Here is a 23,316-nt window from a genome sequence, read left to right as displayed (position 1 = left end):
TTATTGACCTACAAATAAACTCTAGAAATAACCCCAAAAAATATAAAGTAAACTAAGAATAAGTTTGAACAAAATTCAAAGTAATAATAATAAAAAAAGGAATAAGTAGTTCCAACAGTCTGGAAATGCCTTTTTAGTGACATTTATGACCATATATCTCAACAACTGTTCATTTCAGTGGCATGAATCTACTTTTAAAAATATCTTACTAATGTTTCCTTTCCATAAATGTAAATGGATTTTTCATGAAAATTCGAGGTACTTTCATACTAGTACTGCAGTGAAAGTTAAAAGTACCATGCGATAAAACTACTCCCTGGAATACATTCTATCTAAAACGTTAATCAACTAAGGGTAAGTAGTTACTCTGACAACAACCCTGCTGGTGACACAAGAAGGTCAACAACACTGGGATCTTCTGGTAACGCCTCAAACTTCAAGCCTATGAAGCTCTGTGAATGAAGCTGAAGCTGTCAGGATCCTCAAGGATGGAATCTGGGATAACCTGCTGCCATTGACAACTATTCAAAATGCTTTTATGAACACATTTATATTCCTTTTTTTGTTTAGTTTTTTCAGTCCTTAGTTTTAAATTTGTTTGAAAATTCATGTTTTCCACAAGTTAAGATGTTTTTATAAACTGTAAATTTACCTATCTGCCTATATGGAATGGAAAACCCAGTTTAGCGACTTTGCCCCAGTTCCAATGATCCTTTACATGTTCACTCAGTTACAAGAAACTAGGGTTTTATTTATGAGAAAGAAAAACCTGAAGGCTGATGAATATTCCCGAGGTCAACTCCTTCCCAACCAGCCGGCATGAGACGCGGACAGAAATCTTGACCGGCAATGAGGACAGAGGGCGTTTTTCTTCTCAGAGCAACATAAGTGAAGTACGTCATTATTTGTTGGCAAAATAAATGAAACTCAAACTACCTGTGATCACCTGCTGATCAATGCAGAGCCTGACATCCATCCTGCTTAGTAAACATTTATGTTTTAATGTAAGACAAGGTTGTCAGGTGTTTAAACGACCATGATGTTTCCATCTACAACTTGGTCAAAGTTGGCTACTGCTCTCACTGCTGAATCTGACTGGATCATCAGAAGAAGAAACCTTCTCAGTACCAAGACCACACTCCACCGACCAGGCTCGCCGCTCGTCTCACCGGCTGTAAAATGATGCGGAGACACGTAGACGTCCGGCGGAATAAACTAAAGAATCTGCTAGCATCGTTAGCTTCCCGCTAGCATCGTTAGCTTCCCGCTAGCATCGTTAGCTTCCCGCTAGCATCGTTAGCTTCACGCTAGCAGAGGTTTTCCGTGTGTGTTGCTCAGTCTGAGTCTGCGCAGCAACAATGTGTTCAGTTCAGCCTCTGAGAGAGTTTATCAGAGAGAGACTAACTGCTGCTGCTGAAGAAATCTTCTCACAGGTGGAAAAAACCATCGTCCAGTACGAGGAGGAGATCGACCGTCAGCGCAGACTGCTGGACCTCACCTGGAGACCCCGAACCGGCCAGAACCCCGCAGGTAGGTCCGGGTTGAGGGTCTCAGGGTCTGAGGACCTAAACCAGAAAAGGTTTTGCGTTCCCACGCAATAGTCTTTGCGTTATCTCGCAATACTTTGTGGGAGACCCGCTTTTGAGATTTATTTATTGAGTTTTTATTTTGAAATCGGTCTTAAATAAAAGGATATTCAGTCAGACTTAAAGACAGTTTTTATCTACAAGCTGTCAAACTACTGAACAATAAAACTGCACGAAACCACATCTGACACTTTTTTGCTTATTACTGCTGCATGATGTGTACTTTTTTTGCACGCCACTTTAGTTTTTATCGTGATTTGAACGGTTCTTCTTCTTATTCTAAGCATTTAATCGCATTGTTGACTGCGTGTTAACATGAAAATGACAAATAAACCATATCAATGCCATTTCAGTGCTGTTTGTTTTGTGAGCAGTTTATCAAATGTGCTGCTGTTCCAAAATGCACCACTTTCTCAAGGTGATTAACAACTAAAATCCCCTATGTTCCCTCGCGGGCTCCGTAGTTTACAACCTGATATCAGGAAAAGTTGGACACAGTTTTCCTTCAGTTTCGTAGAAAATTTTAATTTGACCTCAGAACTAATTCGGGATTTTAATAGAGAAATGTTCTGTTATGACCACATGATGGTCCACAGAGCCGTGGGGGTGACTGCTGAATGACACACTGCACAAGGACGGGAAGGTGGCTGCTCTCAGAGTTCTGTATCTATGCACATTAATGGAAAGTTTAGTGGAAGGAAGTGTGGTAGAATAAAACCATATAAATACAGTGATCATGCATTGTTGGTTCTTTTAGAAACAGTAAGCACTAACAGGGTCTGCAGCTTCATACGTAACAAACTGTGAGACCGTTCTTCAGAACCGGCATGAATTTCTTCAGCAGGTGTAAGCTACAGTAGCTCGTTTGTTGGATCAGTGAGCCTTAGCTGCCCATGGCCCTGTTCAATAGGCTTCCTTCCATGGGTCACTTAGATACTGACCACTACAGAGCAGGAACACCCCTCAGAGCTGCAGGTTTGGAGATGTTCTGACCCAGTCATCACTCAGATTCTCACGCTGCTTTTTTTCCTGCTTCAAACACATCAACAAAATGTTACCCTGCTGCCTAAAATGTCCCACAGACAAAGGAGCCATGGAGAGACAATCTGTGGTCATAATGAGGACATGAGCATCAGAACTGGGTCACAACTGCTGATAAACTGTGTTAGCACTTCCCGTAGGGAAAAAATCGCTTCGTGTGAAGTTGCAGAAGATGAAGGAGAGAAAAGCTGAAGAATCGTAGCTGACTTAACTGAATAATAAAAAAAAGCAGTCATAATTATAGCAATAATATAAATTCTGAACCTATTGAAGTGGGGGCAGAATAACTGATTCTAGATCATGACCAAACTGAGGTTCTGACCTGATTCCCAGTTTTTATTGAACAGTGATGGATGAGCACGCCGAAGCTTGGTTCTGTCATAGAAACCTGCAGCAGCAGTTCTAAACCGAGCAGTCAATATGACTGAAATGATAGGAGGTGCATGTTCTGGACCAGTTCTTGGCATGGGCCACATATGCCTCAGGCACTAACTGCTGCAGGGGGCGCTGCCACGTCAACGAATCAAACCCACAACAGAGTGAAATAAGCAATAGCATCAGCGTGCAGCCCGGACTTACGCCCTTCCTGTTGTCCCTCGTTCTGATGGAGCTCCAGCGCTGTCAATAAAATGCTCTGAACATTGATCAGCTGATCCAACAGGTAGAACATGTTTAAATGAACCTGCAGGGTGAAGCTAACGTTAGCAGGCGGCTCTGTTAGCATATGATCTGGAGCTTCTGGCGGATTGGTTCCACTGTTTGTGTTTTCAAGCTGAAACAGCCATGATCTGATGTTTATATGAGTTTACCTGCTGAATGGTTGTTGGTTGGATTCCCTCTGAACAGGACAAGGAGGAGCCAGATCAGGTCCATTATAGATTGTTTAAAAAACTCAAATGTGTTTTTATTCCTTATCAGGCCCAATAACGTCTTTAGGTTGCTTTACGTTGCTATAGTCTTAGGCTGCTGGAGGACATAATGACCACTTTCACCCTCTTTGCTACATTCTCACACTACTCTCCAAGTTTTTAATTATTTGCTGTTATTTCAGCTTTTAACTTTATGTTCTCTCTTTTCTCTTCCTAGAAGCTATACCTGGCCTGACTCTGTGTCTACCTGTGACACCTTTCTGGAGAGGGACATTGTCCGAGCTTCTGCTGGCAACAACTTAATGCTCACCCTCTACAGATGATCCACATAGTCCTGTCTTTTAGTGTTTAATCCTTTCTCTCTCCTAGACATGGCTATTGACTGAGCTTCTACTGTAACTAACTCTATGTTCTCTCTTTCAGACTCTAACCTTGAAAACTGGGTCAGAGTTTATCTGTTCTTTCTTTCTAGATGAAACGACTAAAGGAGCTACATCCATTAACATTTACTTTTCCTTCCCATAGAAAGTACTCCTGGATCAGTGCTTCTTTGTTCTCTTTGTGTCTCTGCTCTGTTCTCTCAAACCCCCAGTCGGTCATGGCAGATGGCCGCTCACACTGAGCCTGGTTCTGGTTCTGCTGGAGGTTTCTTCCTGTTAAAAGGGAGTTTTTCCTCTCCGCTGTCGCTACATGCATGCTCAGTATGAGGGATTGCTGCAAAGTCAACGCCAGTGACTGTCCACTGTCTCTACATGCTCATCCAGGAGGAGTGAATGCTGCAAGTCACTGACTGGATGCAATCTGCTGGGTTTCCTTAGATAGAAAAACTTTTTATCCAATTTGAATAAATAACTGAATCTGACTGAACTGTTCAATGGTTACGATTAATTGGAATGTATGAACCTGACTGTTGTGAAGAACCTTGAGACGACACGTGTTGTGAATTCGTTCTATATAAATAAACTGAATTGAAACTGAATAGCATTCACTCCTCCTGGATGAGTGACAGTGGACAGTCACTGGCGTTGACTTTGCCCCTCTCCAGAAAGGACTGAACTTATATAGCGCTTTTCCAGTCATACAGACAGCTCAAAGCGCTTTACACTAGAGCCACATTCACTAACGCTCACACATTCATATACCGATACGCAGATCGGTAGGCAACTTGAGGTTAAGTGCCTTGCCCAGGGGCACATCCACATATGGCAGGAGGAAGCTCGAATTGAACCCACAACCTTCTGATTGCAAGACGACTACTCTTCCTACTGAGCCACAGTCGCCTCAAAATCTATTCTGGATTTAACAGGGAGCCAATGAAGGGAAGCTAAAATAGGAGAAATATGATCTCTCTTTTTAACTTTCATCAGAACTCTTGCTGCAGCATTTTGAATCAACTGAAGGCTTTTAACTGCATTTTGTGGACATCCTGATAGTAAAGAATTACAATAGTCCAGCCTTGAAGTAACAAATGCATGGACTAGTTTTTCAGCGTCACTCCTGGACAGGATATTTCTAATTTTGACAATGTTCCGGAGATGAAAGAAGGAAATCCTAGAAACCTGTTTAATATGGGATTTAAATGACATGTCCTGGTCAAAAATAACACCAAGGTTTTTTACTTTATTATCAGAGGTCAATTTAATGCCATCCAGGTTAAGTGATTGACTAAGTAGTTGCTTTTTTAAAGACTCCGGTCCAAAGACAACAACTTCTGTCTTGTCTGAATTTAGAAGCAAAACATTTAAAGTCATCCAAGTTTTTATGTCTTCAAGACATGCTTGTAGTCTATCTAACTGGTTGGGCTCATCAGGATTTATGGATAAGTAAAGCTGAGTATCATCAGCGTAACAGTGAAAATTTATTCTATGCTGCCTGATAATTTGACCTATTGGAAGCATATATATAGTAAAGAGAATTGGCCCAAGTACTGAACCCTGTGGTACTCCACAATTAACCCTGGAGTTTAAAGATGATTTATCATTTACATGAACAAACTGGAATCTGTCAGACAGATAAGATTTAAACCAGCCTAGCGCTGTTCCCCTGATCCCTACAGCATATTCCAGCCAGAGAATATTATGGTCGACTGTATCAAATGCAGCACTGAGATCTAACAGAACCAGTACAGACACAAGTCCATTATCTGAGGCCATAAGAATATAATTAGTGACTTTCAGCAGAGCTGTTTCAGTGCTATGATGAGCTCTGAAACCTGACTGAAACTCTTCAAACAGGTCATTGCTGTAGAAATGTTCACACATTTGATTAGCAACTATTTTCTCAAGAATTTTAGATAAGAATGGAAGATTGGATATAGGTCTGTAATTTATTAAGTCATCTCGATCAAGCGAAGGTTTCTTAAGTAAAGGTTTAATTACAGCTAACTTAAAAGCCTGTGGTTCTGATCCATTTACTAATGATAGATTAATCATATCTAAAATGGGGCTGGTAATCAGAGGGAACACTTCCTTAAATAATTTGGTTGGGATTGGGTCTAACATACAAGTTGAAGATTTAGATGAAGCTAATATTTCTGATAACTCAGGAAGCTCCACAGGATCAGAACAGTCCAAACACAAATCAGGTTCTACAGTTATTTCCAATGTTGTCTCACTTGCTGAGGATGAAGTAATCATCTTAGGGAGTATGTCAAAGATTTTCTTTTTAATAGAATCTATTTTATTTAAGAAGAATCCCATAAAGTCATGACTGCTGAGAGCTAAGGGAATGGATGGCTCAACAGAGATATGACTCTGTGTAAGTTTAGCAACTGTACTAAAGAGAAACCTAGGATTATTCTTGTTCTCTTCTATTAATGATGAGAAATAAGCTGTTCTAGCTTGGTGAAGTGTCTTTTTATACAACAGTAGGCTATTTTTCCAGATTAAGTAAGAATCCTCTAGGTGTGTAGAGCGCCATTTTCTCTCCAATTTTCTAACATTGTGCTTTAAAGTACGCAGCTCTGAATTAAACCAAGGAACCAGCCTCCTATGAATGATTACCTTCTTTTTCAAGGGGGCTGCATTGTCTAATGCACCACGCAATGATGAAGAAACACTATGAACAAGAGAATCAATTTGTGAAGGGGCAGAAACAAAATTATTGCCCTCCACTGTGCTTTTCAGTGATGATGAGGAAATTAACAGTGGAACAGATTCTTGAGATTGAGAGTAAGGGCCTGGTGGACGGTACAAAACAACAAACAGAAGAGGTTTTAGTGCTTTGCAATTTGGATGAGGAAAACTAAGGATTAAATATTCAAAAGAGTTGTAGCTATCGATTGGTCTGGGACTAATCAATAAATCGGACTGAAAGATGGTTGCTACTCCTCCTCTCCCAGTATATTGAGGAAATGACTAAAGGAGCTACATCCATTAACATTTGCCAGAACCAGGCTCAGTGTGAGCGGCCATCTGCCACGACCGACTGGGGGTTTGAGAGAACAGAGCAGAGACACAAAGAGAACAAAGAAGCACTGATCCAGGAGTCCTTTCTATGGGAAGGAAAAGTAAATGTTAATGGATGTAGCTCCTTTAGTCGTTTCATCTAGAAAGAAAGAACAGATAAACTCTGATCCAGTTTTCAAGGTTAGAGTCTGAAAGAGAGAACATAGAGTTAGTTACAGTAGAAGCTCAGTCAGTAGCCATGTCTAGGAGAGAGAAAGGGTTAAACACTAAAAGACAGGGCTATGTGGATCATCTGTAGAAGGTGAGCATTAAGTTGTTGCCAGCAGAAGCTTGGACGATTCCCCTCTCCAGAAAGGTGTCACAGGTAGACACAGAGTCAGGCCAGGTGTAGCTTCTAGGAAGAGAAAAGAGAGAACAAGGTTAAAAGCTGAAATAACAGCAAATAATGCAAAATTGGAGAGTAGTGTGAGAATGTAGCGAAGAGGGTGAAAGTGGTCATTATGTCCTCCAGCAACCTAAGCCTATAGCAGCATAACTATACAGATAGTTTCAGTTCAGATTATTTAGTTAAACGGCGCTTATTTACAACAATGTCGTCTCAAGGAACCTCACAAAGGGTCCCATTGATGGTCATTGTTATACTAAAAACCACAAGGATTGGGATACCTCTCTCTGTCAGACTGATTATAACCATTGGAAAAGAGAAGGGGTCATACAGGTAGCAGAAATGGAGGGTGTGTTTGCACCTCAACCATAACTGAGCCAGTTTAGGCTAATCCTGACTCCCCCTTACTCCAACCAACAGGGAGGGAGGAAGGCTCCCTCCCTGATAACCTAAGCCACTCTAACTATAAGCTTTATCAAAAAGGAAAGTTTTAAGCCTAGCCTTAAAAGTAGACAGGGTGTCTGCCTCACGGACTAAAACTGGGAGCTGGTTCCACAGGAGAGGAGCCTGATAACTAAAGGATCTGCCTCCCATTCTACTTCTAGAGACTCTAGGAACCACCAGTAAACCTGCAGTCTGAGAACAAAGTGCTCTGTTAGGAACATATGGACCAATCAGATCTCTGATGTATGATGGAGCTAGATCATTAAGGGCTTTATATGTGAGGAGGAGAATTTTAAATTATATTCTGGATTTAACAGGGAGTCAATGAAGGGAAGCTTAAATAGTTAAGTCATATTTTTTCCATTTATCAGCATCATTTCACAAACTCAAAGCAGATTTATTTAACATGATCTTCATCTAAACCAAAGTTTATACAGTTATAGGTTGCAGGTCAGTATGAGGGTCTCATGGTTTAAGAACCTTGGGGAAAATACTCCAGTATCAATATTTAGGCAAAAGTTTAAAAAACAAATGCCAACATGATCTCATTTGTTTTCTTTACAAGAGAAAACCAATTATAATCCCAATTGCTGCTTTAGTATTATAATGAACGGATTAATACTGTTTCTAAAATGTTTTAGCAAACATAAAGAACTGGCCCCTGCTAACTGGTGTTCATACTGATGTTGTTCTTTTTCCTTTATGGTGTTCTGCCTTTGGTAGAATAACACAGTATAACGTGCTGATGTTAGCTGGTTAATTGGTCAGGCTATCTGCTCTGGTAGCCAGCCTGAGGTCAACAGTGAGGCTAACTTACCAACTGTAGTTTTTAAAAAGAAGAACATTTATGACCTCTCACAAGATGGGGATGGTTCGGACTGACGTGATGATGTCACGGCTCAGTTATCAAAGGGAAAAAATACTAACATATCAATTTCACTAAGTTATTAATTTACCTTTATTAATACAAATATTAACATGCATATGATTGGCTGATCTGTGTTTAAACCATTCATTGAAGTAAACTAACCTTAAAGAAATACACAATATTTGATTGTTTTATCCTAAACTAAGGTTCTCTGGCCAGACATAACCTCTTATGTGAAATGTGCTGGTGAACAGGAGGACAGGAGGTCCAAAGGGGACGATGAACAAAGAAACTATGTTGGTTCCTTTTAGCAGCAGCTGGGAGGGAAAGCTTCTGCTCAGAGCTGTGGTTTTGATGCAGTCTTCTTTAGGCAGTGAGCAAAACTTCGTCTTCTTTTCTTGGGGATCTTTGGCTCAGATTCTTATTCTGCAGATACTCAGAAAGAAAGATTGAGGCGACTTGTCTTGCTGGTTTATTATCGACAGATACACAGATGTCAGATCATATTCAACTTTGGACCCAAGCTCGGAATCCTTTATTCAGCCAACAAAATCAGGACATTCATGCACGTTGCTCCCCTATGAAACCATTGGCGGCTGCGGGCGAAGACAGTAGTGATGTGTTGGTCGTGAGCAAAATGGCTCTCAGATTTTTGAAGTGAACGACAGGAGCCGTCTCCTGATTGGATGCTATTTTTTTCTGCTTCTTTCTCTTACGCTTTATTTCTCTTCAAACCGCATGTGATTGGTTGGTATATGCGTTGTTGCCTCTGTCTGCATTAACACGGAGGGTTGGCAGTTATGCACACTGGATGACTAATTGGCAATGGGTGTGGCCAGCGCTGCAACACCATGAGTGAGGCTGCTGTTACAGTTAATATTCTCTGTTCGACGCTGCAATTTAGGATGGGGTTCATTGTTCATATAAGAATGAATCGATGGTTGGATGGTTTATAAAATACTGAGTCACATTGAAAGTAGGACTGTCTCTTGGTATCTTGGTTTTGCTGTATTCTAAACTAGAAATTGGATTTGTGTGTTTGTTATTGTTATTGATAAATTAGTTCTAGCAATAATAGTCTTGAGAGCCTGCAGTTTCTAATCACCAGAAGAGAGCAAGCTGGGCTGCACTCCACAGTTTTGTATGATGATGTCATGGGGTTCCAGCTGTGACTCCTTCCTGGGCTATCCAAAAAGTAGGTTGTTGCTGTGGATTCTGGGATTCAGAGTTTTACTAATCTGTTCTTCTCTGTGTACAGTTCAGTGCATTATTTCATCCTATCGCTGGGACACAACACTTAGTAAGGACAATGGATGCTGCTTTTGTTTCCACACCATTACTGTATTTTTTTTTCTTTTTTGTAACTGGACATTTTTCCAAACAGCTGAATTTTTATTTCTTGTGAGCAACAGAAAAACGTAGGAGCCTTATTTCAACCTGTTGAGCGGCAGTGTACAATGACAGGTGGAAGAAGGATGAGCAGGGCCTGATTCCATGCTCCACACACATTCTGACAGTTTCTCTGTCTCAGCAGTAGGAACAGGACCACCAAATGCATACACTTAATGCTGTTTGTTATCCAGTTGTTTTTTTTTTACCAGGGTTTATTGATAAAATTTGGTCCAACAAACTCATGTTTCATGTATCTAAAGATGAGCAGATTTTTTAAATCAACCAAACAGTCAAACAAGTTATGTTTTCAATGACCTTTCTACCAAAAATCAACAGCTTTGTTATGGAAACGCATGTTTAATCAGCACAGCCAGGGTCCAGACTTCCTCAAAAATTAGAAATCATTTCTAGCTTAGTTTCTGTAAGGTTTGAAAGCTAAAGGTGCTCTTGTTTCCGGGCAGAATATTTTCTGTTTTTAATAGTGAGCGTATCAGATTTGGCAGTACTTCAACATGATCTTCTGGACGATTTACTGTCTTTTATTCTGGATACTGAAAAGGTGAAACATTCATCCAGGTTTGTTTCACAGCAATATCTAAAAAATGTTTCATGTAAAAATGTGTTGCTTATAGAACTTACATGTACAAAATATTTAATTCGCCTTTATTAACCTGATTTCGTATTTGTACATTTGTTGTTTTCTTTTCCTGCTGGCCTGAAATCTGCGGAGAACATCAGTCCCACATGTTGTTTATTATAAATATTACCGGTAGTATAAAACTAATAATAATAATAAAAATTTGCTGTTAAAATGACATATCTTCGTTTTCAAGTTCAAAGTGGAACTCTATGTCGGTGTTTCTGTCGGACCCTTACAGTGTGACATCCGGTGGAAGTACATGCTAGCAGTGTTAGCTTTCCTCGCTTCGTGATTAAACAGCGGTTAGCATAGTTAGCTTGTCTGTGTTGCTCAGTCTGAGTCTGCGCAGCAACAATGTGTTCAGTTCAGCCTCTGAGAGAGTTTATCAGAGAGAGACTAACTGCTGCTGCTGAAGAAATCTTCTCACAGGTGGAAAAAACCATCGTCCAGTACGAGGAGGAGATCGACCGTCAGCGCAGACTGCTGGACCTCACCTGGAGACCCCGAACCGGCCAGAACCTCGCAGGTAGGTCCAGGCTGAGGGTCTCAGGGTCTGAGGAACTGAATCAGGAGCACCTGGAGGAGCTGATCTGAGGTCTGCTTAGTGCCGCGGAGGAATCAGGACGGTTCCACGTCGATGCGCCGTTTCGTTCCTCCTGTTTGGACCCAACCTACCTCAGCTTCGTATTCATCCTTATTCGGCTTGTTCTTGGTCGACATTTGAGTTCCATATCGGGGGATAAATAAGAAAACTTCAGTTGTTTTTTTCGAGTTTGCAAAATCTCAGGTTCCTGAGTTTAAGATCCAACATGGCTGCCGACAAAACGAACTAAACGTTTATTTGCTGCTCTGGCCGCTTTGATCAATTAAATGAGTGAAACACAATGAAGGTGCAGATTGTATCTGTTGAAGATGTTCGTTTAGATTTAAATTTCCTAGAAAGTAAACGGATCATTGTTCTCGGCGTGCGTCGTTAGGCTGCTCCACCACAGGCAGGGTTGCCAGATCTGACCGCTTCCAGCCCAAAGGCGACGTATAACCCGCCCACCTCAACAAACACCAGCCCGGAACTCAACCTGTTCTGGGCTGGTGCTGAACACATGATGAAGGACACGTCATAAGCACACGCCTGCACTAAAACAAAGAAAACAGTTACACAGATCGGCTCCTCACAAAGTAACAACCAGGCAACCAAATAACCTAATCATGTTGTCATAGCAACCACAATAAACGTTCAGGTCTCCCACCTTATCTTCAATAATATCCGTGATCCATAGACCGCATTAACCGACCTGAGATCTCCCACATATGTTGCAGTCCTCTGTTCGCAGCGTTCATGGTCTCCATTCATTTCCTTCGGATCAGAACTAGATCCACTGGTACTACAAAACACGTGGAACACAACGGGATCTGTGTTCATCTGTGCTGCTGTGTTATTTTAAATTATGAAGTTATGTTTGGATTTCTTTGTTACAATCCTTACAACGACCTTCGGAGTCATCCTCTGGGACGAGAAATCCGGATCAGCTTCCCATTCCTTTACATATAAGTTAGTATTTTCTCCTCTTCGTCGTGTCACTGCGCAAAGGATTCTTCATAAAATGAGGAACATAATGGAGAACCCTGAGCATCCTCTTCATGAGACTGTCCTACAACAACAGAGTGTCTTGAGTGAGAGGCTTCTTCAGATCTGCTGTAAGACGGAGCGCTTTGGACTTTGTTCTTCCATGGAGAAATCTCCTCCCACAACGGCTTGTTCTTCTCGGCTTTTTTCCAGGGAATGCTTTGGAGCGCACCCACCATGTGTGTCTGATATAAAGACAGAAACTGGCCTCTGGCTTCATGTTTTGGTTCGTTGTCCTGCTGGAAGGTGAACCTCCGCCCCAGTCTCAAATCTTTTGCAGACAGCTTTTTTTCCAGGATTGTCCTGGATTTAGTTCCATCCATCTTCCCATCAACTCTGACCACCTTCCCTGTCCCTGCTGAAGAGAAGCAGCCCCTGAGCATGATGCTGCCACCACCATATGTGACAGTGGGGATGGTGTGTTCAGAGTGATGTGCAGAGTTACTTCTTCTCCACACATAATGTTTTGCATTTTGGCCAAAAAGTAAAATTTTGGGCTTGTCTGGCTCTCCTTGTTGTAAGTTTAGGTGGACGGCCTTGTCTTGGTAGATTTCCAGTTGTGCCAAGCTCTTTCCATTTCCAGATGATGGATTGAACAGAGCTCTTTCAGATGTTCAAAGCTTGGGAAATCTTTTTATAGCCTAATACTGCTTTAAACATCTCCACAACTTTATCCCGGACCTGTCTGGTTGTTCCTTGGACTTCATGATGCTGTTTGCTTGCCAATATTCTCTTACCCAACCTCTGAGGCCATCACAGAGCAGTTGTATTTGTACTGAGGTTATATTACACACAGGTGGACTCTATTTAGTCATTAGCAATCATCAGGCAACTTCTGAAGGAAACTGGTTGCACTCAGACTAAAGGGGGGTGAATACATTTGCACACCACACTTTTCAGTTTTTTATTTGCGAAACATGTTTTAAATCATGTATAATTTTCTTTCTATTTCACGATTGTTACCACTTTGAGTTGGTCTTTCACATAAAACTGTTTGTGGTTGAAATGTGACAATATGTGGAAACTTTTACAAACCACTCGATGTACAGGTCCTTCTCAAAATATTTCCTCTTCAAAGAGGCCTCCTCAGCCTATAGCATCACTCACACCTCACAGCTGGCTGTTAATGAGGGTATTTTGGCTCAGAGAAGCGTAGCTGCAGTTTGGTGTCGGATGTAAAATAGTTGGACATTTTAAACATGCCACCTTAGCATACCCCCTTATGCCTGGAAAATATTCAGCTGCAGCTCAACCAGCCCAAAAGACTCCAGCAGGATGTGCTGACCCGCTGGAAGAGCATATTTACATGCTCCAATCTTTCCTTGAACAAAAACTTTTTGTTTTAGCGCCACTGCTTCAGAAGCTAAGAATATGGTTATCGTGGAGCTGCAGAAGATAAAGAAGAGACACGGGGGAGGAGGAAGAGTAAAAGAGGCTGGGAAGCAGCCTGATGTGGGGAACCAGCAGGACCCAGGTCCACAGCAGTCCCACTCTGGAAGGGAAATACAAGTCCTTCTCAAAATATTAGCATATTGTGATAAAGTTCATTATTTTCCATAATGTCATGATGAAAATTTAACATTCATATATTTTAGATTCATTGCACACTAACTGAAATATTTCAGGTCTTTTATTGTCTTAATACAGATGATTTTGGCATACAGCTCATGAAAACCCAAATTCCTATCTCACAAAATTAGCATATCATTAAAAGGGTCTCTAAACGAGCTATGAACCTAATCATCTGAATCAACGAGTTAACTCTAAACACCTGCAAAAGATTCCTGAGGCCTTTAAAACTCCCAGCCTGGTTCATCACTCAAAACCCCAATCATGGGTAAGACTGCCGACCTGACTGCTGTCCAGAAGGCCACTATTGACACCCTCAAGCAAGAGGGTAAGACACAGAAAGAAATTTCTGAACGAATAGGCTGTTCCCAGAGTGCTGTATCAAGGCACCTCAGTGGGAAGTCTGTGGGAAGGAAAAAGTGTGGCAGAAAACGCTGCACAACGAGAAGAGGTGACCGGACCCTGAGGAAGATTGTGGAGAAGGGCCGATTCCAGACCTTGGGGGACCTGCGGAAGCAGTGGACTGAGTCTGGAGTAGAAACATCCAGAGCCACCGTGCACAGGCGTGTGCAGGAAATGGGCTACAGGTGCCGCATTCCCCAGGTCAAGCCACTTTTGAACCAGAAACAGCGGCAGAAGCGCCTGACCTGGGCTACAGAGAAGCAGCACTGGACTGTTGCTCAGTGGTCCAAAGTACTTTTTTCGGATGAAAGCAAATTCTGCATGTCATTCGGAAATCAAGGTGCCAGAGTCTGGAGGAAGACTGGGGAGAAGGAAATGCCAAAATGCCAGAAGTCCAGTGTCAAGTACCCACAGTCAGTGATGGTCTGGGGTGCCGTGTCAGCTGCTGGTGTTGGTCCACTGTGTTTTATCAAGGGCAGGGTCAATGCAGCTAGCTATCAGGAGATTTTGGAGCACTTCATGCTTCCATCTGCTGAAAAGCTTTATGGAGATGAAGATTTCATTTTTCAGCACGACCTGGCACCTGCTCACAGTGCCAAAACCACTGGTAAATGGTTTACTGACCATGGTATCACTGTGCTCAATTGGCCTGCCAACTCTCCTGACCTGAACCCCATAGAGAATCTGTGGGATATTGTGAAGAGAACGTTGAGAGACTCAAGACCCAACACTCTGGATGAGCTAAAGGCCGCTATCGAATCATCCTGGGTCTCCATAAGACCTCAGCAGTGCCACAGGCTGATTGCCTCCATGCCTAGTGTCTACCAGCTGTTCATGTACTGAACCAGGGGTGTCCAAGTCCAGTCCTGCAGAGGGTTTAGATGCATCCCTGTTCTAACATCTGAATCAAATAAGCATCCAGTCATTCAGCTCAGCAAGACATTCATTTGATTCAGGTATGTTGGAGAACAGATGAATCTAAAAGCTGAGTTACAAATTTAGTTTGTAAAGTTAATGACTGGTAAAGAGTTACTTTATTCCTGCAAAATGAGATTTATCTATTTGTGTTTTCCCTCCATCTCCTCTCACTAACCTGCATAAAATATGTCCACATAATCCTTAAAACGTGCTAAATTAGCCCCAGGATTTACATTCTTTTTCCATTGCCTAGATTTAAATAAATGGCATGGCCCATTTATTTAAATCAGCTTGATGACGTCTGGGGATGTTGTGAAGAAAACTGCAATACACCTTCATTCCAGCAGATGGCATTACTCCTTTACTCCGTTTAAAAGACTACTAGCTAATAAATAAAAGTTTAAAGTGCTCTGATGGATGCACTGCATTGAACCTTTGTTTTACAGAAGTGTGTTGAAATAGTTGATAATTAATGCCAACTATAACCTAAAATGTCACAAATCTCCGGCAAATATTAACTTTTATTTTCTGGTTCTTGCGGTTATTCACCACATTCCCACTAAATGCTTTATATTCACTTTCAGTCGCCATAAACAGATAACAGGTAGCAGGAAATCCCAGAGTCTCGGGATCAGGCAGCGGTTAGTGGGGAAGTCCCAGTCCAGCGACCCCGTTAGCTTAGCTTAGCAACCAGACCAGCCTGTAAGTGGCACTCCGCTGCTCCAAAAACTCTGAAAAAAACATTTCAAAGTAGGCTCATTCTGGATGAACTGACTGCACAGATCAAGTTTTGAGGTATACTTTCCAGCTTAATAACGTCTTAAAGCTACTTTTTGTGACAAATTAATGGAATAAAAATTATTAATTTGTATAGTAACCTGCGTCATTACTGCAGCTACTGGAGCCATACCTCGCTGTATGTAGCCTCGCCCCTTTAACAAATCCTAGGGAAAGCTGAGAAGATCATCTCCAGACCAGGACCATTTACCTGTGAAAGTGAAATTACCCGGGTAAGTTTGTATCGAAACACGACCTGGGCTTTCTGTAAGAAATGAAAATAGGCTATTGTGTCACGGTTATCCCTAATGCTAAAACAGATCAACTATTAGTTCTGCTGTGTTTAGAACACATTTCATCCATTAAAATTTGCATTAACGATAGAGGAGTTTGGGTTTCTCTTTGTGTTAGCAGAACCGCTAACCTGGATGTGACATCATCACTCCCGCCATCAAGGTGGCCATCTTGTGAGTGGATACACGCTTTTCTGCCGCCATCTTTGGCGTGTTGAACTCCATTAAAGTTTATTCACTGTGATGGATTATTAACATAACATTAAGAACCAATTGTCCAAAGCGTCATTGTTTTATTAAAATAGTATTTTATATCTCTTTCTGCTTTGTTTGTGAACTGGTTGCTTGAACACCTAGCAACTGTTTTTCTTAATTTTTAAAGCTATTTTGGTCCCAGTATTGGTTATTTGTTATCAGTTTCACCATCTTGTTTCTCTTGTATTATAGTTTATTAGTTCTCTGTATTCTTTTCATTTTGCTTAGTAGTTTAGTTGAATGTTACTGGTCTAGTTAAAGAGTTTGTAAATTAAAGTATTTTATGTGGAAGTTGAAGTATTCTGGTAAATTCTTGTATTTGGAGTGAAGTAGTTTGTGTTTATTCTGTAATGTGTGCAGGGCTGTTGGAGAACACTAGAACATGAATTCACTCATTCACCTGTTCTATAATGCTACACCTCACCTGACAGGGAATCATAGAACAATACCTGACATAGATGGACAGCTGATTGGCTGTGTGATAATGTACCTGATTATCAAGTGGTGTTCTGACTTGGTCATTTTGATCTAAATTACTAGCTTTGTCATAAAACACCTTTGACATTAATTAGTAGTTACTCCTAGCCAAACCAAATCTATTGTTGCTCAACAGACCCTATCTGCTGAGTAAGAGTCTGGGTGGAGCTGGAGCTTCATGAGCTGAGTTAACTAGTAAGTTCTGTCCAGGATCAGTATGGTTGGTTGTGGTTGAAGTAGGACTGGGCGATGTTATAAATGTATCCCATTTATCGTGCTGTGCCACGGGTGATGTCTGACATGACATTATCCCATTCAAGTATGCAATCTCACTCCCTGTCTGCGTATAAATTACTGGAAGCTCAGTTTCTCTTGATGCTCCTAAACACATCACCCACCCCTCTCCTGCCTACCTTGCAGATTGTTTACCAGGTGAGGTCAGATGTTGCATTAACAGATGGACAACATGTTGGTGAAGCTAAACAGCTGTAGGTCAGAGAAGATGACCAGGAAGAGATGATTCTTAACATCAAGTCAGATTTCAGCTAATCTCCAGTAAAACCTCTCAGGTTAAAAGGAAGCTGATAAACTGACAAAAGATGATGCCTTCATCTGAGGAAGAGTCATCTGGACATAAATAATTAGTTCAGTTATGTGAAGCAGCTTTCATTCCGATCGCTGCGCTTCTGCTGTTTTTGGCTGATGATGAATTTGAAAAACTTACTTTGTCTTAATTCATGATTTATATTCATATGAATGAACAAAGTTTTCTTTCACATGTTACAGCATTTATTCAGAACCTAAAACAGAACAGCGCGTGTTAATCGGCTGCTGTGTTACTGTGTCAGCTGTTGACATTGGAGTTATCTTTTTGGCGTTTTGTTTTGTGCTCCCAGTGTTAGGCTGAAGTTAGACCTTAATTAGTCTAATTAATAGACATTATTTGGTTTAGTGTAAAAATAAGTAGTCTTTGGAGATAAGATGGAAAAGTCAAAGAGTTCGTTCAAATTACTGAATGGAGCTTCCATACAATTTATTTCCCCATTAGTAGATGAAACTGGAATATGTAATTCAGTCAGAATCGTATTATATTAAATCCTCTTTGCTACAAACTTACTTTAAATACAAAGTTGGATCATCTACAGGAGTGCAGAAACCAGGATGGAAGCAGAAAACCTTCAGCTAACTCACTCCATGTAAACGTTTATCTATGTTCAGGAACTGATCCAGGTCTGATTTTTATCACCACTTCATCAAACAACTTGATATTTTGACATTTTGCTTTAATAAAAATTATACACTTGCTCCTTTCTACAGAAGGCAGGATTAAAACATCTCCATTGTCCATTTTCTCCTAGTCCATTTTCCCCTAGTCCATTTTCCCCTTGTCTATTTCCCCTAGTCCATTTTCCCCTAGTCCATTTTCCCCTAGTCCATTTTGCCCTAGTCCATTTTCCCCTAGTCCATTTTGCCCTAGTCCATTTTCCCCTTGTCTATCTACCCTAGTCCATTTTGCCCTAGTCCATTTTCACCTTGTCTATCTACCCAGTCCATTTTGCCCTAGTCCATTTTGCCCTAGTCCATTTTCCCTTAGTCCATTTTGCCCTAGTCTATTTTGCCCTAGTCTATTTTGCCCTAGTCTATTTTGCCCTAGTCCATTTTCTCCTAGTCCATTTTCCCCTAGTCCATTTTCCCCTAGTCAATTTTGCCCTAGTCCATTTTGCCCTAGTCCATTTTGCCCTAGTCCATTTTCCCCTAGTCCATTTTGCCCTAGTCCATTTTCCCTTAGTCCATTTTCCCCTAGTCCATTTTCTCCTAGTCCATTTCCCCTAGTCCATTTTACCTAGTCCCTTTTCCCCTAGTCCATTTTCCCCTTGTCTATCTACCCTAGTCCATTTTGCCCTAGTCCATTTTCACCTTGTCTATCTACCCAGTCCATTTTGCCCTAGTCCATTTTGCCCTAGTCCATTTTCCCTTAGTCCATTTTGCCCTAGTCTATTTTGCCCTAGTCAATTTTGCCCTAGTCCATTTTGCCCTAGTCCATTTTGCCCTAGTCCATTTTCCCCTTGTCTATCTACCCTAGTCCATTTTGCCCTAGTCCATTTTCCCCTAGTCCATTTTGCCCTAGTCCATTTTCCCCTAGTCCATTTTGCCCTAGTCCATTTTCCCTTAGTCCATTTTCCCTTAGTCCATTTTGCCCTAGTCCATTTTCACCTTGTCTATCTACCCAGTCCATTTTGCCCTAGTCCATTTTGCCCTAGTCCATTTTCCCTTAGTCCATTTTGCCCTAGTCTATTTTGCCCTAGTTAATTTTGCCCTAGTCCATTTTGCCCTATTCCATTTTGCCCTAGTCCATTTTCCCCTTGTCTATCTACCCTAGTCCATTTTGCCCTAGTCCATTTTCCCTTAGTCCATTTCCCCTAGTCCATTTTCCCCTTGTCTATCTCCCCTAGTCCATTTTGCCCTAGTCCCCTTAGATAATAGTGGAGGAAACGCTGTTACTGATGTCTTTGGGTTTAGATCAAATGTTCTGTGAAAATAAGCTGATATTTGAGCCAAATTGTAATATCTTGCGTGTCCCAGTATATTCATCCTGGTGAGCCTTAAAATAACTAAAATATTCCTCTACATCTGTTTTCTTATCAGCACCATTCTAATATTGCTCTTGTGGTTCTGTGTTCATCCAGGCCTTCCACATGGTCATCTCTGTGAGGAGGACATCCATAATGAGCAGCAGCTTCTTAACCAGGGAGACCAGGAGGAAGAGGGAGCTCCAGAAGAACAGCTTCATCCTCCAGAGATTAAAGAAGAACACGATGAGCTGTGTATCAGTCAGGATGCTGAGCAGCTCGTTCTGAAGCAGGAGACAGAATCACTCATGGTGACGGTTGATTATGATGAAACCGACAACAGTGAACCAGAAACAAACTGTGACCAACTCCTTCCTCAGAGATCTCCTAAAGCCGAGAATCAAGAGTCAGGATCGAGCAGATCTGAAGAGTTGGAACCAAATTGTCCGTCATCAGAGAGTCAGTCTGACCCCAAAACAAGTAAAACTTTAGTCAAATGTGACTTCTGTGATAAAGAATTCAGGTTTCAGTATGCAATGAGGAGGCATCGTAAAATCCACACTGGAGAGAAACCCTTTTCATGCAAAACGTGTGGGAAGAGCTTCATCAGGAAGTTTGCTTTGCTGACCCATATGAGGGTCCACACTGGGGAGAAGCCGTATTCATGCACCATCTGTGGGAAATGTTTCCGCTGCAGCAGTGATTTGTCGAAGCACACAAGCATCCACTCCAGTGAAAAACCCTATTCCTGTGAAACCTGTCTGAAGAGCTTCACTACGAAGCGTAGCTTGATTCTTCACAGGAGATGTCACTCAGAGGAGAGGCCCTACTTTTGTCCAGTATGTCATAAAGGTTTCAGGAGAAGCGACAACCTTTCGGTCCACATGAGAACCCACATGGATGAGAAACTGTTCACATGTGAATTTTGTGGTAAAAGTTTTAATCAAAATGTGCATCTGGTCATCCACAGGAGAACCCACACAGGGGAGAGCCCTTACCCCTGCAGCATGTGTGAGAAAAGGTTTAAGAACAGATCCGCTTTAAACAGCCACCTCAGACTGCACTCTGAAAATCCACTGTAGGTCTGCAGATTTTTTAACTGGATCTGCTTAACAACCTCAGAGCAGTAACGGCTTCTCACAGCTCCAGGTTCTGCACACGACGCCTGCTGATCTAAACGTAACCAGATCTCCTACAAACATTCTTCTATCCCTTTCAAACTGTTTTTTCCATGAAGATAAAAAACAAACTTTTGCATGAATGAACCTGTGTTTACCAGTGCAGCCAGTAGGGGGTGCTATAGACTAGTCTTTTGGTCACATTTTCCAAGCCTCCACCTTGTCTCAGTCTTGGACGTCCTGGACTCATCTGCAACATTCAGCTTTACTCCACCTTGATATGAAACTCATGGCTGCAGAGAAAGTTTTTCAACGCTGCCACTTATGGCCCTAAAAGCTGAGGATGGATGTAGATCTAGTGTCTGTAAAACATGCAGAATAAAGAATCATGAGTGAGTGAAGCCCTCCACCGGACTTCACCCATCCAGCTAACGTTTAGCTGGATGGGTGAGCTCTTTGGAGCTCTGGTTTCTCTGTTTAACTTGTTACCTGTTGTATTATTTAGGCCTGTAGTTCTGGTTCTGCTTTCATACAAGTTTGGGATCAGTTAAATATTGTCTCAGAACCAGAGCTTGTTAATGAGCTACCAAAGATAGATGCTCTTGCATTGATTCAGTCCTTGTCTCGGTCTCACCTCTCTCAGTCTTGGTCTTGGTATGTTCTGGTCCTGGTCCGAGTTTTATGCTTTTCTTTGTTAACAGCAGCATAGTCATTGTTTTAATAAATGAAACATAATCATTAGAAATGCAGCCAAATCAAAACACACTTGATCAGGTGTTGAAATATTGATCAATTCTCTACAAAGTGTGCAGCTTTGTTTTCTTTCTAATAGACTACCAGGCAGGAGTTTGGACATTCAGGGTACTGACTGAGTGACGGGTCGAACTCCGCCGTGAGTCAAACAGAGGCACAACGTCTTAGAGGCTGAAATACCAAAATCATTTAGTTTGTTTCATAAGAGGATAACATGTAGACTGGTTTTATACAGGGACGTGACTCTGGAGGGCACTGTTCCATCACTACTTTAGGCCCATGGTTTAGGACATGCTTTCAACGTTCTTATTGGTTCATTAAAGAAATGTCAGATAATCAGAACCAACATTTAGAACCTTTCCACTTATTGAGTTTATGATCCCAGTTCTGCTGCTACAGCCGCTGCACTGCTTCACTAAGAGCTCATCGTTGCAGCTTGTTGAACACAGAACTGCAGCCAAATGTAACCATTTCATAGAATTTTATGTTGATGTTCAGAACTGAGCTCCACCAGCTCCACCAGCTCCACCAGCTCCAGCTTCCACGTCTACAGGAGACAGTGTGAGCGTGCCGTGTGTGTCTGTTTGAGATGAAGGCTCATCTTGTTTTCCCGTAACTCAGCTTGTTCTCCTGCTGTGCTTCTATAAACTCCAGAAGAAGCAGAGCTCAGGTCCTGATCAGGAGAACATGAAGAATAGGAGACGATGCTTCACTGATGTCGGCATGAAAAACTCCGTGTTTAAAACAAGAACAGGATTGATGAGCTCACCTCTGTCCTCTTAGCAACAAGTCAAACAGTGTTTTGGGTTTTAGTTGACCAAACAGGACCTTGTTTGAAGATGAAAGGATGGAGAACTTCCAGGAACATCTTCAATCATGCAGCAGGCATCCTCTAATTAGTAGTAATTAGTGTTTAAAGGAGAAGCAGGGGTTGGCTGTGTTCCAACGCAGCGCTGCAGCTCATTGGTTCAACCCATTTTATCCTCAAACTAGTTTTTCCACCAGAAAATACATTTTCTTCATCTACTTATTTTACAGTAAATTGTTTCCTGTTTGTTTGAGTTACGTTTAAAAATTTTCATCTCAAGCATGACAAAATAAATCTAATCTTTTCAGATATGATGAGAAATAACCACTTCAGTTCAGTGCAGAAAATGTAATAAATATAACAACATGTATGATTTACGATTTCTGTTAGAAATTTGATTCTTTTAGATTTTCACATAATTGACACCATTAAATGGGAAAAAGTCAAATTGTGATTGTGGCTTCTGCCGTCTAACCTCTGGTCCATTCAGCAGAAACCGCAAGGATTATTTTCATGGCTCATTAGCGCCCCCTAGATCTGTATCTGCAGCTTCTCGTGTAGCGCTGGAACCTCTGCAGACCTCAATGGGGCACTGGTTTTTCATCAGAAACCACAACGATGAAATTATTTCTGAAATATAAAAGCAGAGTTTCTGTGAAATCTGTAAAATATTTTTGTTAAATAATCAGTGATGTTAGAAATAAGTTTTATGGCCAGGAAACCTGTTGGGCTCGTGGTCTGCAGCAGTTTATTCATTCTGTAGATAAGGATCCACAGAATAATGCAAAGCTGGAGGATGAATTACCTTTGCCACTGGATGTCGGTCAGGACATAAACTGGAGGTAGAGTTTTCTTTGAATCTTTAATTAGCTGTTAGAGCAGCTGTTCAGAGATGATGGAGATGGAAGGATGTGGGTTAGGGTTAGGGTTAGGGTTAGGGTTAAATCGCAACTGAAATGAAACCATATTAATTCACTTACAGAATACTTATTAGATACAAAGTACAGCAGTGACACCTGCTGGTCATAAACTCACTGCAGGGCTTATTAACTACCACAACGGATAATTTAACTTTACCATAAAGTAATATGACTTAGACGTCATATTAAGCAGGCAATAT

At 41.4% G+C, this 23,316-nt stretch overlaps 1 protein-coding gene across 3 annotated transcripts; it reads left to right on the top strand.

Moving 5' to 3' along the window:
- Positions 1–787: 787 nt before the first annotated feature.
- LOC124873776 (zinc finger protein 239-like) lies at positions 788–22,573 on the top strand. Of its 3 annotated transcripts, none has more exons than XM_047374735.1 (2): positions 788–1,530; positions 19,635–22,573. In XM_047374735.1, exons 1-2 carry the CDS (start codon positions 1,359–1,361, stop codon positions 20,597–20,599), a joined length of 1,137 nt encoding a protein of 378 aa, XP_047230691.1. In that variant the 5' UTR covers positions 788–1,358; the 3' UTR covers positions 20,600–22,573. The 3 variants fall into 3 exon arrangements, with proteins under 3 accessions (XP_047230691.1, XP_047230689.1, XP_047230688.1); XM_047374733.1 differs by lacking the exon at positions 788–1,530 and adding an exon at positions 9,287–11,158; XM_047374732.1 differs by lacking the exon at positions 788–1,530 and adding an exon at positions 16,113–16,389.
- The last annotated feature ends 743 nt before the right edge of the window (positions 22,574–23,316 follow it).

The sequence above is a fragment of the Girardinichthys multiradiatus genome, chromosome 9 (assembly GCF_021462225.1).
Source record: "Girardinichthys multiradiatus isolate DD_20200921_A chromosome 9, DD_fGirMul_XY1, whole genome shotgun sequence".
NCBI lineage: Eukaryota > Metazoa > Chordata > Actinopteri > Cyprinodontiformes > Goodeidae > Girardinichthys > Girardinichthys multiradiatus.
Note: the sequence above shows the minus strand (reverse complement) of the source record. Positions and strands in the feature narration are given on the sequence as shown.

What these genes read in the sequence shown, in the direction of transcription:
- LOC124873776 (XM_047374732.1), top strand. Translation starts at nt 16,197, where the DNA reads ATGAAAATAGGCTATTGTGTCACGGTTATCCCTAATGCTAAAACAGAT. An exon ending in GCCATCAAGGTGGCCATCTT is followed by an intron (nt 16,390 to 19,634) that starts GTGAGTGGATAC and finishes GTGTTCATCCAG; the next exon opens with GCCTTCCACATGGTCATCTC.